Raw genomic sequence first — 15,497 nt, 5'->3', positions numbered from 1 at the left:
ACTACTTTTTTTGTGCCACTACAGATTAATAATTTACAAAATATGATTCGTGGTAACAATGTTTGTGGTTATGAAAGATCTTTTCACAGGTACTCTAAATGGTTTCAAAATTTTAAGCACTCTGTCTCGTGTTGGCATACAGTCAAAAATTAAATGTGAAAGTGGTACATAGGTTATCAGTAAAAAAGCTGAACATGCTTTTTAGTATGTTTGTTTCATTTGTTGATGCAATCTATCCATAGGACCTACAAGTGAGTCAGTCCATCCCCCCACCCCACCCCCTTCCCCTCTATTTCTTAGCTTCTACAAAACAGAAGTTTCTTTCCATAGACAACTAAAATTAGGGGAAAAGGACATCAAGTACTGTGAAATTAGTACACCATTGAATGGAAAGATTGTTTAAGAAAGAGATTTATAAACTTTAATCCTATAATGTAAATAAAAACATTGCAACGGTCAGTGTAAAAAGATAAAAAATGGTTCAAATGGCTCTGAGCACTATGGGACTTAACATCTGTGGTCATCAGTCCCCTAGAACTTAGAACTACTTAAACCTAACTAACCTAAGGACATCACACACATCCATGCCTGAGGCAGGATTCGAACCTGCGACCGTAGCGGTCACGCGGTTCCAGACTGAAGCGCCTAGAACCGCACGGCCACACCGTAAAAAGATCATTACCTGTTATTTATTAATGTCTTATTACAAATTCCATTACTTGTTTTGGAATACTGTGAATACTAACTTAATGACAAGATAAGTTGAAAGCACTTAATACATACCAAAATTTTAAAACATCCAATCCTTCAAAAAAACAGCTTTTATTTACAAAAAACTTGATTTTATAAAACAAACTGACAATGAAAGTATAGGCTGTGATTACCAATCTCGTTAAGTAGAGAAGCATTCATCTTGGGAATCAACAAGAGTAGGTAATTTCTGAGGGAAACGAAAAGTTTACATGAGTAGTTAATTTTACCAAGGAGATGCTTACTGTTCCCATCCACTATAAGTTGTGTAAGCTCTTATAGATATTTTGCACTGACTTGATAATTAGGTTAATTATATCCACCTTATGAATTCTTATTGCATTGTCCCAAAAGTGGCTTTTTTTCCTACCTCTACTCATCATCATTTGTTCTGAAACTATAATCATTCTACTTTTTGTGCTGCAAACTTTTTTTAAGCACAGGGCAGAATAAGTTTTTCATTGGGATGTCTTTAAATTGCTGGTTTCAACATGAGACCTAAGTTTCATAGCTGTAATAACATGAACAGATCATTTACAAAACTCAGTATGCTGCAAACTTTTTTTAAGCACAGGGCAGAATAAGTTTTTCATTGGGATGTCTCTAAATTGCTGGTTTCAACACGAGACCTAAGTTTCATAGCTGTAATAACATGAACAGATCATTTACAAAACTCAGTATGTTTTTTTTACTGTTCTGTTACAGATAAAACACTTGTAGCAGCAGTATTACAGAATATCCTTGAATTTGGCTATACATGCTAATTATTTAGTATGTTTGTTAATTTATAGCTCTCCAAAGGCAAGCAAGTCAAAGTCATTTCTGAGTAGAGATATTTCCAAGAATAGTCTAAAATTTTGCCCATAGATCCACAGTAAAACAACGTACTCTTAACTAGTGTATTAAGAATACTCCAGCAATTTGATTGTGCAAGTCAAACTCTTGAATGACATTTTTAGTATCACATTTAAGTTTCCTTGTGGAAATGAAAATAACAAGCCATATGACTGCTGAAGACCTGTTGATTACACTATTGGCAACTGCCCCTTTGCAGCACAGAAAGGTGAAGAGAACTAATAGTACTTGTAATGAAATGTCACAAATTTCTCCACAAAAATAATATCAATTCTGTACAATCTAATAAAAGAATTCTTCAATAATATGCTGCACAGATTCAATGGATTGTAAGATCATCAATGTGAAGTTCTTGGCTCAGCTGGGTTTGCAAATTGGACAACTTGTTCTTTAATACAGCCACACCCATTGTCACAATATTTTCAGGCCGCAAAGCTCCTGCACTTTCAACACAGAAGAAGAATTTATTAGGTTTCGCTTCCCATGTATATGGCGCCTCATCTGCAAAAATTGAATTAATTGTTAAAAGCGAAAATGTATATGCAGCCCTTAACAAAGAAACCAATAATGGTATAAATATCGCTTACGTTGGTCTTCTGGCAGTTCCGTGTAGTCACTTTTTGGCCATTCATCTGGCTTAGGGAATAGTGTGTGTCTCATGGAATTGTCTGGATCATACTCAAATGACACACCAGCTGTAGGGTTCCATTTTGCATGTTCTTTTCCAAAGCCTTTCTTTGCATAAGCTCTTAATTTCAACTCTTGGCCCTTTCGCAGTTTTACTATTAAAATCTCTGGAAACATGAAAAACAGTAAGTACACAATTCACCAGCAGAAACAGACAGTAGACAGCAAACATTTTAATGCAATTTTGTCATATGATGACATGGTTGGAGACCGTGGCTGTTATTTGAAACCAAATGTTGATAGTGTTGAGACAGCAACTAGCAGCAAATTTATTTTAAGTTCCTTTATTCAAACGGTACCATTATCAGTTTTGAATCATTACAATTCGTCGTCTTTTGATGCATGTTAGAAATGTATTCTGTGGCAAATCTGATACAAATTTATATGTGAAACAATAAGTGTGTGGTGTAAATGTATTCTTTAACAAATCTAAAGTGCTCAATGATAGAAATTTATGTTTGCAACAATAAGAATGTGGTGAAAACTACGAACATAATTTGATGGACGAAAACTATGAAAACAAATACTCCAGACCATTTCACAACAACTAATTAATAAAAAAATGCACCACATGTTCTAATGAAAGCATGAAAGTCGTCTGACGATGAATTGTAATGATTCGAAACCAATAATGGTACCTTTTGAATAAAGGAACTTAAAATAAATTTGTGGCTGGTTGCTGTCTTGCAGACTGCCCCTTCTTGTTTCACTGTCAATGTATTCATGCGGACTGTTAAAGGACTTAAGCCCATCTCTGCAATTCATATATATATAATTCTGCCATATGTGAGTAACAGAGATGTCTCTTTCTCAAGAAACTAGTTCACATGTTTTAACATAACTGTGATGGGACACACATATGGTTCACATTCCTATGAAAACTCATAAAAACAAACAATACACCATTCACCAAACATACCATCTGTTTCTCCATATTCATTTGCATCATCTTCTCTGTGTCGAGATGTGACAGGCACAACACGAGGGTCACTTGATTTTAAATCTGCTGTTGTTACATGTCTTGTTTGGTCATCTGTGCATTTCACATCTAATGTAAACTCTACACTGCATTCTGGGCAGAAATCCATGCACGAACAGTCCTGAAAAAATATTCCTATATGGCAACACAAAAAAACAGAAGAGCAAACTAAGGAAAAATATAATGCTAGATTTTGTTGCTATTATGACAATTAAAACAGATTATTTACTTTACCAAGGATTACACCCTATCTGGTTTGTTACCTCCTCAAAAATCTTGGTCCATCCATCTCTTCCACATTTCTCCTCCTTTGTTTTACACTGTAGATTAGCAACGTCTCTGGAATTTACAGCTATGCCAACTCCATGGAGAAACACGATGAGCTTTCCATGCATAACATTTGTAACCCAGTCGGAGGATATTTCCTAAACTGAAAACCCTCGATGATGTGGATAATTAGACTGAACAGATTATGTACTTCAACTTTAATTGGTATTGACCATGATGAAATAACTACTGAAGCTGTAGATATAATTATTCACTACTGCTAGGTGGCTGTCTGGGGTAGCTTCAAAATACAAACAAAAGTTAATATGACCAGTTCTTTACCAATGTGAATAAAACATTGACTGAACAAGTCAAGTTGTTGTCATGGTTCATTCAGTAAGTATATTTATCTGTAAAATGTTTTGTAACTGGCTGGATGAGCCATTTGTCAGGTCAGAAGAAAGAAAGAGTATATGACACTCTTCCCGACATCCTCCCTATACTGTACCCACAGATGCTTTCCATAGCCATTACAACCGTCACATCACCCTTGCCGAACTCCTGCTGTCTTGCCTCATTTACAAGTACACTACTAGTTACTTCAGCCACAACACTGAACATAGAACATGAAAGACAAGGCTACAAGCAAAACTACAGCTGACAAGTTTACTGTACAGTTTTCTGTACTGTACATGCATGCAGTTGATCGCAACCAAAACTGCAGGAAGTGAAATGGACAAGGATTCTATCAGGTCAAGGGGGCATATTCAATTTTAGCAATTTCAGCCCCCCCCCCCTCACAAACCACTGACACTAATATCTATACCATTAATTTTTACAGTGATGTGAGAATGAAAAACAGGGACAGTGCTCCTGTACTTTCCTTAGTAAAGGATCATTTAAAAAAGCAGTTAGATATCCCTGTTTTTTCTTTGCAACCCTCAATTTCAGTTCCTGTGTCATCCATTTTGGTGCCACTGATGAGCCAGAAGTTACTCTACATTTCTGCGCCCAAAACTATATGTTTCAAGTTCTTCCTTAGAATATGATGCTACTGTCTCTTTATGTAACTGAGTGAACAGATTAATCTTCCTACTCGCTTTAGTTGCCCTTGCACTCCTAGCCAGAACTGCTTCACGGTCACTGATACGATTTTCAATGAGGAACTCCTCAAAGAGGTCAGCTTTATTTGTTGACATTTCATGTAACAGATATCCATAATGGTTGGGCTTCTGAACTATCTGTTCTAAGTGGTTTCTAGAGAGACCGTTTAGTATTCTGCATTGAATAAGGATATAACATAAATGTTAAAGTTACCCTTGTATAATGGATGCGGTCAACCACTTCATCAGATGTCAATGGTATTAATCCAATGCGATGTGCCAAAAACTCATCACTAAGGACTGTTGAATTGGCTTCGAGTTGCACCCAATCAATGGCCATCGTTGGTGTTTCCGCTATGAAAACTCTTCTCATGCTATTAGCAACACTGCAAAAACAAGTCAATATGCTATTATATGATACACTGGATAATGTTATAACAATACAGAATTCAACATGGCACACACATATAGCTGGTTGTAAGTTACTTTGAAATTATTCACTTACTGCGAATTCCTGTATTAGGTATAGATTTACGACCCAAAACTGACATATGAAAATGTGTACCACTCTTGTATTTGTACCCGGATTTCCCGCATATTGCGAGTGCCACTCTGGCTATCTGGGCATGCTCCCTGATCCAACCCAAATCTCCATATCAAACAACGAAACTCCAGGTAGGAATATCAACATTGTAGGAAAAGACAGATTGCTACTTACTGTAAAGAAGACACCTCACATTGCAGACAGCCATGATTAAAAGACACTCACATATAGCTTTTGGTCACACCTTTCATCACACCTTACACACACACACACACACACACACACACAAGCAAAGCACACTTCATGCACGCACAACTGCCAACTCCAGCATCTCGGGATGAAATGCCAGCATTCCAGCCCACCAAGATGCTGGAGTTGGCAGTTGTGTGTGCATGAGTGTGTGTGTGTGTGTGTGTGTGTGTGTGTGTGTGTGTGTGAGCGCATGCTTGCTCATGCTCTCTCTTTATGATGAAGGCTGTGAGCATAATCTATATGCGAGTATTTTTTTTTTCAAGTTGCCTGTCTCCAACTTGATGCGTCTTACAAACTTCAATATAACAAACTGTCTACATCCTTCTATGGCAATCCTCCAAATTCATCCAGGGAGCATCACAGATAGCTGAAGTAGTTAAGACGACTGCTCGCGATAAGTGGGAAATCCAGGTTCTAGTCTTGGTCTGGCACAAATTTTCAGTCATCACCATTGAGTAGTAAATCTATACCATATACAGCTGATGTCAAGGAATCCACTTTCTGTGAATTAATTTTGAAGTATTTCATACTGCTGTGGATGTTCAAAAGTAAGACATTACGCATGCAGCTAAAAGATAATTGCATTTAGTGTCCCACCTGTGACAAAAAAAAAAACAAAAAGTTTACTGTGTATCTCAGCAATTCTGTTGATTTTGGGTTAGGAGTGACAAAACCTAATAAAACCATCTAGTGACCCTTACAGCAGTGTTACATATGTAAATGACCACATACAGGACGCTTCAGTATTCATTTTACACTTCAGAGGTTGTAGATCAAGTTTTACATACGAATCCATATCCCGAAATGGTTCATTCCATGTTTCAAGGAAAATACGATGTACAGATTTCACTCCTATTTACTGTGATATTACAATGACTGTTCAATATGAAGACCATAAAGTTCAGTGCATAGGCCTACAGTGCGTCTGTGCACTAACTTCACATAAACTCTGTCCAACATGAGTGGTGCATGGTTAATCACTTCTGCCACTGCCACGACTCGTGCAACCAGATCTTCCCCCGACTTTACAGGTGTCTCATAAACAAGACTCTTCATGTGTTCACGTAAGAAAAGTCGAAGGGGGTTAAATCTGGGGATCTTAATGGCGAAGCATGTGGCCCACTTTGATCGATACATCTGTCCCCATAAACTACATTCGGATTGTTTTGGAGACAAACTGTAAAATGTACTGCTGCACCACCATTCATATCGAATGTCCAATGGCACCACTTCTAAAAGCTAAATGTACTGCTGCACCGCCATTCAGTGGCACCATTTCTAAAAACTCTGCCAGCGCTTTTTTCCGTATCTCAAGCACCTGGCACCCATTAGATAATGTCAAGTACCAGGCATCCATTAGGCGAGGAAGAAGGATGTACGGCCCAATCACATGACCATCACAGATACCTGCCCACATACTGTGGCCAAATATGAGCAGAAATCTTCATGTACACAAGCCTTTAGGGTTTTCTTGATCCCAAATGTGGCTATATTGAGCATTCAAGAACATCTTCCCTGCTGAAGTGAACTTCGTTGGCAAACAAAATTCGCCTTGGAAACTGAGGAAAATCCACACAATGGTATAAAAACCAATTATAGAAATTGACACGTGGCACAAAATACACAGGAAGCATGGCATGCACCTCCTGAGGGTGATATGGGTGGAGTTCTCGTTCATGCAGAACATGCCCAACAGATGAGTGAGACACATGCAGTCAAGTGCAATGGCTCATTGATGGGATCTTTTCAACTTATTTCCCCTTCAAATAGGACAGTGCACCACTTTCTTGGAGAACCATAGTTTGCTCAGTAGCTTTTGAATTTCCCACTTTCCCACAGCTCTTGTTTTACTCAGGCAAACATGGGATGAGATGGAGTCACATGATTTGGAAATTCCTTCCGGTACAAACTTTGAGTTCTCTTCCATTATGGCCAGCTTCATTGTAAATTAACAACATATCGGTGTAGTCTGTGAACGTGTACTCAGGTATCCTGTTACTGCAGTACCAATCACCATGATGTCAATTGAAGCAAAGCATCACAAAGAAGCATAAAAGCAAGGCAGATGGAAACAGAGAACATCGTAACATTCATGATTGTGGGTAGCCTACCGAAACATGCGAACTCCGTAACCGACATCTAGAGCACTATTGAGTAGCAACTGTTTTCCTTGTAACATGGAAATGTACCATATCTAGGTATGGGTTCCTATGTAAAACTTTATCTACTGAGCCCCTCCACATCCTCTAGAAGCATGTAACATGAATTGGCAAACACTCTGTACAAATGTTTAAAAGTAATTATGTCACAATCGCGACAGTTTTTTGGATTATTCGTAAAATCTAAATCATTTAACATTTTTAAGTTGTGTTGGTTAGTATAACTAAACTCCACAGAGATCCAATCGTACTTCTTTCTCGCATGCCACACGCTTGCTGTGTTGCCTATTTTGTGGTTACAAATAGTGCCTTGTGGAGTGTGGCTGGATGCATGTCAGCAACACTGACCCCAGTCACTGCAGTCTGTCAATCACAGATTAATCTGACTTTAGTGCCTTAATGGTTTACACTAACATGACTTACTATTTATTTACGAAATGGGAAGAACAATGTCAGCAGAGCATGAGAAAACTCTGAGAAAAGTTGCAGAATGATGCCAGCAAATACAACATTCATAAAGGAAACAAAAGAGAACAGGATAGAAAGACACAGGAAAATATGAAGATAAAGGCAAATTTTAATTGAACATCACATGAAAGAAGTTGAAAGACACAAAAAGCATAGGTTTAAACTAAAATCTGCACAGACTGAAGATAAGTTTGAGACCTATGCTTCCTGGATAGGATCATATAAATGTTGTCACTCTCCAGGCAAAGTTGTTTCTCAGGTAAAGATGGTGCTCCCTTCCCTACTTTGGGCTAGAGTACTCCTAAAATCCCCCATTTGGGATGGTTAGAACGTACACTTGATGAATTTTTTGAATTGGCTGTATAATACAATAAAAACTTAGCCTACTCGAAACGGGAAAACCATTAAAAGTTTTGATCTAAGATCCACACAGATTAATCAAATATACATTAACTTCTGACCTAATTACCGGTTTCTTCCACTGGCAATCACACTGATAGATGAAGCTTATAGTGTAACCAGCAAGCGGAAGCATTCATTGCAATAAAATTTGGCATTCATCAATAAATGAAAATAGTAGTCACAAACACTGAGATTTACACTTGATATGCAGTAACCATGAAACAGTTGTACGCACAGTATAATTTGCCTACAGATTAGATAAATGTCACCTGCATAACATTACACGCACCTCAAGTCTGTGTCCTCAATCTGAAATCTCACATTTTCTTCAGTCAGATCCGTGATATGTACAGTCGGCTGATTAGCATACGGCATTTTTTATAACAGGCAATACTTTGTTGTATAACTCGGCACTACAATAGAAAGTTACAACAACAACAACTATACTGTCAAGTGTCAAGGATATCTTTGGGCCGGGGTTTCCACTTTCGGACACATTCAACTTGTTTAAATCGATCACGGTGCAGCCAACATATCCTTCGAAGATCTTTGAGTACCACGTCCCTATTCACATGTTGAGATATTTCTCACGTACAATTTAAACGTACTGTTAGTAATCACTGCAGAACTGTGCGTATTATTCACAGTGGTTCTATTATGTGTGATGTGAATCAGAAAATAAATCACATACCTTTCCTTTATCAATCGACAATTCATTTTTGTGTTCCGACGCTACAAGTGGCGTGTGGATGTTTTGAACATCTTTGAATTCCGCTACAAGTGGCGTGTGGATGTTTTGAACATCTTTGAATTCAAAAATATGTCAACATAAGTTCATAACACTTGTTTTGAAAATGGCAGCGCTGACAGCGTGGTCGCCGGATAAGAAACATAGTGACAGAGAAAGGTAACACAGTAGCGGTTTTTATAGCGACCATGGTATATATGAAGCATCGCGTGAAATATGTTTTAGTTGTTTTAATAGGTAACTTACCGGAAAAAGTGCTACGTTGTAGAGTCTAATAAACCACATGAACTACTGACATATTGGGTTGTAGGGTAAAGCATTCGTTTTATCTTAGGAAGAAATTGTTCCTATTCAGTAGTTTTCGAGATTTAGCATGCGTTCCAGAATTTCTGCTTATATAACTACTGCCCCACAGAGTGCTATTGCTGTACAGTTTGCAGAACTGGATATGAAGAAACAAATATGGGAAACACAAACATGAAAAAGATTTGCAGCGTAGACCTACTCATAGCGGAAATCAATACTGTATAGATTAATGCTCGGATAAGGTATTACTGGTATTATCTTGCAAAACATTTGCCTTCTTGTGCAATTCTGCTTGATATTTCTCCATACAAATGCGTTTTCTACTAGTTGTACATTAATATTAGTTAAGAGAGACTGTCGGGAGAGGAAATTGCTTGCTGCTAGAAATCTACTGTAACAGTGTCATGTACCAACAGTTACATATTTTACGAGTTGTTTTGGTTATTTGATACAGTAGGTCTTCAGTTTTCCATTACATTGGTAAGAAATTAACTCAGTACTGAAGCATTGTTTCTCTGTTGATTTAAGACTGACAAACATAACCAAACGATGTTGTATATGAGTAATTTTTATTCTTTTTTTTTATGTATTAGTTATTTGATCATTCAATGCAACAGTATAAGACATGTCAGATACACTTCATATATAAAATATAAATGAATGTGGATCAGATTAGGCAAGGATGGGATAGGAAGTCAGCCATGACCTTTTCAATGGGACCATCGCAACATTCAGCGTAGGGACACGGGGAAGCCATGGAAAACTCGGGCCAGGATAGGTGTAACACACTTGTCTGGAATGCAAGGCCTGTGACTTAACGCTGTGCAGCCTTGCTCAGTATTTTATTTGGGAAGAAAGTTGTCAGCAAAACCACACAGATATCGAGACCCTTTTAGTAACCTCCATGATACAAAAGTATAAACAGTAACATTATTAGAACATGAAACTTTGTATTATTACAGTTCTGGGAGGGGAAAGAAAACACCAACTTGAGCCCCTGCTATCACTAATTCCTGCACAACTATTCTTGTATCTGATTGTTTTTGCTGAGGTGGTGTATTGCACCATGACCGCACAGAGAAAACAGGAAACCAGGAACAGAAACACTCTTGTGCATAGACAAACACAGCCAAGACGGGCTACTACTTTTGTTGCCTATATTTTAGAAGCTCTTCTCAAGTAGAAATGTTTTTAACTTTGCTTGAAAAGCAGTTTCGTAAATACAGAAGCATCCGATTCCACCCATCTGCCTTGACCCAGGATGTCACAAATATGGCGGAAATGACCATACACCACGACTCCAATGTGGTGCCTATGATGTCATTATGTAAACATGGTAACACACACGAAAATACATCGAAAAACCAACACACACACGTTCCACAAAAAACCTAATGACATAACGGGGCAAGTGTGGGAAATTGGGGGTTTTGGGTGGGGACAAAGTAAATATAAACAAATTTAGACACACACACCCGTACCAAACTACACAAAATGACAAAAAAAAGGCAACACAAAACTCCCCAAATTTCACTAAACACAGTATTTTCTAAAATTGGACACTTCCCTTGACCTATATAGCTGAACAGCGACTTCCGATACCAGAGCACCCATAGCCACAACCACACATTGTAATGGAACACTTGCGTCGACCCCAACATACAACAAATACACTAAGAACAAGAAAAATAAAAACTTGCCACAACCTAGGTCGGCCACCACAGTCTCACACCCATCCACACACACACACCCACACACAACCACAAACCAACGAAAAAATGCACAACCAAAAGAAACACCCAACCCACCCACACCCCACCCCCCAACCCAACCTCCCCCCTCACCCCAAAATAAAATACCCATAAACGAAAACAAAACACAAAATAAAAAAATCTCAATCACACACTACAACTCAACAAAATAGATGCTCCACAATTAAATCACAAACCAAAACACCCCCCCCCCCCCACACACACACACAAACATTACCAACAACTAACCCCCCCCCCCCCCCCTGAGCCGCAGCCACCCACGCAAACCACCCTAACTAACCACCTTCGGCCTGTACATCTTAGGGACGCTCTTCTGCCAACAGTACTCAGCTAAATGAGACTGAAGGTTGGAAGAGCGCCTCTTCCCCTCCCAAGAACTGACTTAACGGCCCCCCACATCCCCTCTATAGTATTCGTACAAGCCCCAGTCTCATAATGTTTAAACTCTAAACTATGGTTAACAACTAAATAACTAAATGATTGTAACCCCTGTGACCCAACCCCCTATAAGAAGAAACCGGTTCTGCAAACTCCTCAACTAACCCCACTAATTCCGCCTTAGACCGCCCCCCCCCCCCGCACCCACAACCCTGAAAACATTCCAAACACCCACCCACTGGTACAACAGCCCACTACACCCAGAGACCAACCACAGACTTATCCCTGCCATACTTCCTTTTCCCAAACTGCGACTCGTCCACCTCCACGCGCAAAAACTTTGAGAGGATCTATAACAAAAGTAATACATCAACAACACAATCTCGCGCATGCCCAACCTAGACTTCTCGAACCAGGAACTGCGACGTATGGAGTGCCATAGGTTATTCCTACAGCACTGCCACATATAACTGTCCCTGGTCCAAGACACCGGAACTTTTGCCAATGTCATTTCCTTCCAACACAGCACACTTGACCACCTCCGCAATCAACCCAAAAAGCTGTAGAAATTTGATCAGCTCCAACTGAGTCGTGCTCATTATAGCTTGGAGTCGCACACTATTTATTTTATCAGTCATATCCATACCTAACAAGACCAACAACAAATTCAGTTACTTACATTAACATACAACCTACAGCGAACAGCACTACAACAACTTTTACACAAAGCCACTAAATCGTTAACTCACTGAAACCAATTCTGCTCGAAACACAGCCAAAACGCGAACCAGCCACTATAATCAGTAAGACCAAACTGAACCAAACACACAACATTTTAAATGGTGACTTGCAGTGTGCCTTTATAGCACCATGTGTCGAGAAATGGCCCTTTTCAGCAATTTAAAAATTCCATTTATTCAACTGTTAGTTTTACCCCGAAATACTATTCCATAAACATGACCTGTGTAGATTGCTGTACATGTCGGCATACCCTTCTGCGATACAGGAAGACACACTGGCCCCGGATCGAATCTGCCTGGCAGATTAAAAATGTGGCCAGTGTGCTGACTTGTATGGATGTGGATTACTCAGACATTTCAAAAATGTTTTCAGTCTTTTGAATTGAATAACAGTAGACAAAAGGTGGATTACATAAATTCCATCATGAAGATACAGGATAAGACAAGGAAAAAGAAGGCTATTCCATAAACTACAGAGGAATTGGAAGTAAATAAAATAAGCCACTCCAGCACCTTCTGTGTGACTTGTGAAATGATTCACAGAGCAAAACATATATGTGAATGTAGGCTCTCCTGGCATGTCTTGTTGGTGAAAAGCTCTCGGGTTTCCATTTGGGTGGCAGTGTTAAATACCATGACTTCTGGCTTCCCCAGATGATGAGTATGACACTCGTAAAACATTGCAGTGCTTTAACACTGCCACCCAGCTAGAAACTTGAGAACTTTTCGCCAGGAGCAAAACATGCTGAAACGAGTTTCTGGGAGAGTTCCAACAGATCTTTCCAACAGACATTGCTAACAGTTTTGTATATAATATTCCTCGTAACTCATTACCAGTTCTATTTGTAAATCCTTTTCCCCATTGAATGTAATGTTTTGTTCATAGTGAGCATCAGCCTGTTGTCACTGATCCATGAATGCAAGGACTTAAATCAGTTATTGCCAGCAGAGACTCGTTAACATTGCTCATTATTAAACTATCATCTACAGTCAGCATAATCTTAGCTGCAGTGTTTGAGGACTATTTATTGTTTATATAAACAGGGAAGAGAATGGGGCCTAAGACACAACATATTTTGACCATCTTTGCATCTGACTTAACAGATCAGTACCTTTAGAATGATCCAAACAAACTCTGCATAATCCATTATTGTTTTTTCTGTTCTTCTGCAAATTCGAAAACCACGTTTATTGCTATTCAGTAACATGTGGTGATTTGAGTATGTCATGATTTGTTGTTCCATTACTGTCTTGAAAAGTTTAGAGAATGGTGAGAGGAGTGATATGGATTGTGATAGTTTCCCGCTTTATGCCTATGACCACTATTTAGTAAAAGTATAATGGTTAAAAAAATTTAATCACTCAGGAACATTCACTCAGTAAATGATGAGTTAGTAGTGTGTGCCAAGGGCTTTGCAGTTTGTGAAGCAGTTGATATTATGAATGATACAGGTACTTCATCTGCATCTGTTGATACTTTGCACTTCAGGCTTGTAATCACCTTTACTATTTAGTGTTGACCAATTAGAAATAATCCCATACTATGTGGAGAGCTCCAATATTTAAGTTTACACTGATTTGTGAAATTCAAGCTAAGCACTTGCAAAGCATGTTTAAAGCAATCCTTTATATAGTTTGACAGGTCTTTCTCATCACTATTAATGTTATCTATGTTTATAAGTCAGATTTTCTGCTCTTCACAGTTTTGGTTTCCAAAATTTCCCACACAGTTTATCTTGTATTCTTATTAAGCTTTAATTTCTCTGCACATAAAATTAAAAATCTTTTTAATAAAGTCTCTTAATAGTCAAGAGCACATGTAAATAACATTAAATGATAACTGGTTTCAGCTGATTATACATTCATCTTCAGATCTGGAATAACAACAGAAAATTGCACTAAGGTAGAATACTGAAAGGGATTAGACAGACTGTAATAATACGCTTAAACCTCAAAAACTATTCAAAACAAAAACAAAACAAAAAGGTTATCCCAGATAATAATAACCCCAACTCTAACAAGTGAACTTGACAAAAAACAATCCAACAATTGGCAAAACCTAAAAGAAAAGTTTATCAAAACAGCATAAAATTTAATTCCAATTTGAAAACACCCTTGGTGGAATGCGGATTGTAAAACAGCAGTTAAGTCTGGGCATGAGGCATTCAAAAACTGGAATAGTAGCAAAACTGAAAATACAACACCTTTCTAACTGTAAGAAGAAAAACATCTAAATTAACCCGACAGACTAAAAGAAACTATGAAAATGCCCAACTTTTAGAAATCAAAAAAGAATTCCAAAAGAACAAGGTAAGAAACTTTTGTAAAACATTCAAACCAACCAGTTACCAACCTCAGAGTCTTTGCTTCAAAAATGAAAATGGCAGTTTGGCTTTTAGCAACCAGGAAAATTGTATAAAGTACTTGCTAATTATTTTGAAAGACTATTAAACTGTCCTGAACCAGTGAATAAATTCCAACCACAGCAAACTAATAACACCAGCCCTAACTCTAAGAACCGAAATAACTAAACAAGATGATATAATTGCAGAACTACTAAAATCAGCTGGTCTTAACACTATAAAAGAGACCACTCAATAAGACACATCTGGCAAACTGAGAAAATATCTGAGGATTGGAAAACTGCCCTAATTCATCCATTGCATATAAAAGGGGATAGAACCGATGTTAATAATTACTGAGGAATCTCTCTTCTTCTGGTCACATACAAAATTCTCTCACAGTGTGTACTTTATCGAGCCCAAGAACAGTTAGAACCTAAAATTGGTGAATACCAAACAGGCTTTGTACCAAACAGATCCTGTGTGGAACAAATTCTTAATTTAAAACTAATCCTTAGGCACCAAAGGATTTCTAGTAAAAATATTATATGTACATTTGCAGATTTTAAAAAGGCCTATGAGTCAGTTGATCATGAATCCCTTTTCCAAATTTTGAAGGAACAAGGGCATTATAATTAAACACTAAGACTGATTAAGGAAACATTAACCGACACTAGCTCTAAAGTTAAATTCATGAGAGAAATTTCTGAACCATTTAATATAAAGACTGGTAAAAATAAAAAGG

General features: G+C 38.1%; 2 protein-coding genes across 2 annotated transcripts in view; one reads left to right on the top strand and one right to left on the bottom strand.

The window, feature by feature from the left end:
• Nucleotides 1-395: 395 nt before the first annotated feature.
• Nucleotides 396-8,996, bottom strand: LOC126237036 (DNA-directed RNA polymerase II subunit RPB3). The gene is made up of 5 exons (XM_049946797.1): nucleotides 8,756-8,996; nucleotides 4,856-5,027; nucleotides 3,212-3,392; nucleotides 2,193-2,399; nucleotides 396-2,106 (listed from the first exon to the last, which is right to left on the bottom strand). Exons 1-5 carry the CDS (start codon nucleotides 8,839-8,841, stop codon nucleotides 1,925-1,927), a joined length of 828 nt encoding a protein of 275 aa, XP_049802754.1. The 5' UTR covers nucleotides 8,842-8,996; the 3' UTR covers nucleotides 396-1,924.
• Nucleotides 8,997-9,223: 227 nt separating this feature from the next.
• LOC126237037 (signal recognition particle 19 kDa protein) overlaps nucleotides 9,224-15,497 on the top strand; it is an 81,416-nt gene continuing 75,142 nt past the window's right edge. The window contains exon 1 of the mRNA XM_049946798.1: nucleotides 9,224-9,373. Coding sequence (XP_049802755.1) covers nucleotides 9,321-9,373 — 53 coding nt within the window. The 5' untranslated portion in view covers nucleotides 9,224-9,320. The remainder of the gene's footprint in view (nucleotides 9,374-15,497) is intronic.

The sequence above is a fragment of the Schistocerca nitens genome, chromosome 2 (genome assembly GCF_023898315.1).
Source record: "Schistocerca nitens isolate TAMUIC-IGC-003100 chromosome 2, iqSchNite1.1, whole genome shotgun sequence".
NCBI lineage: Eukaryota > Metazoa > Arthropoda > Insecta > Orthoptera > Acrididae > Schistocerca > Schistocerca nitens.
Note: the sequence above shows the minus strand (reverse complement) of the source record. Positions and strands in the feature narration are given on the sequence as shown.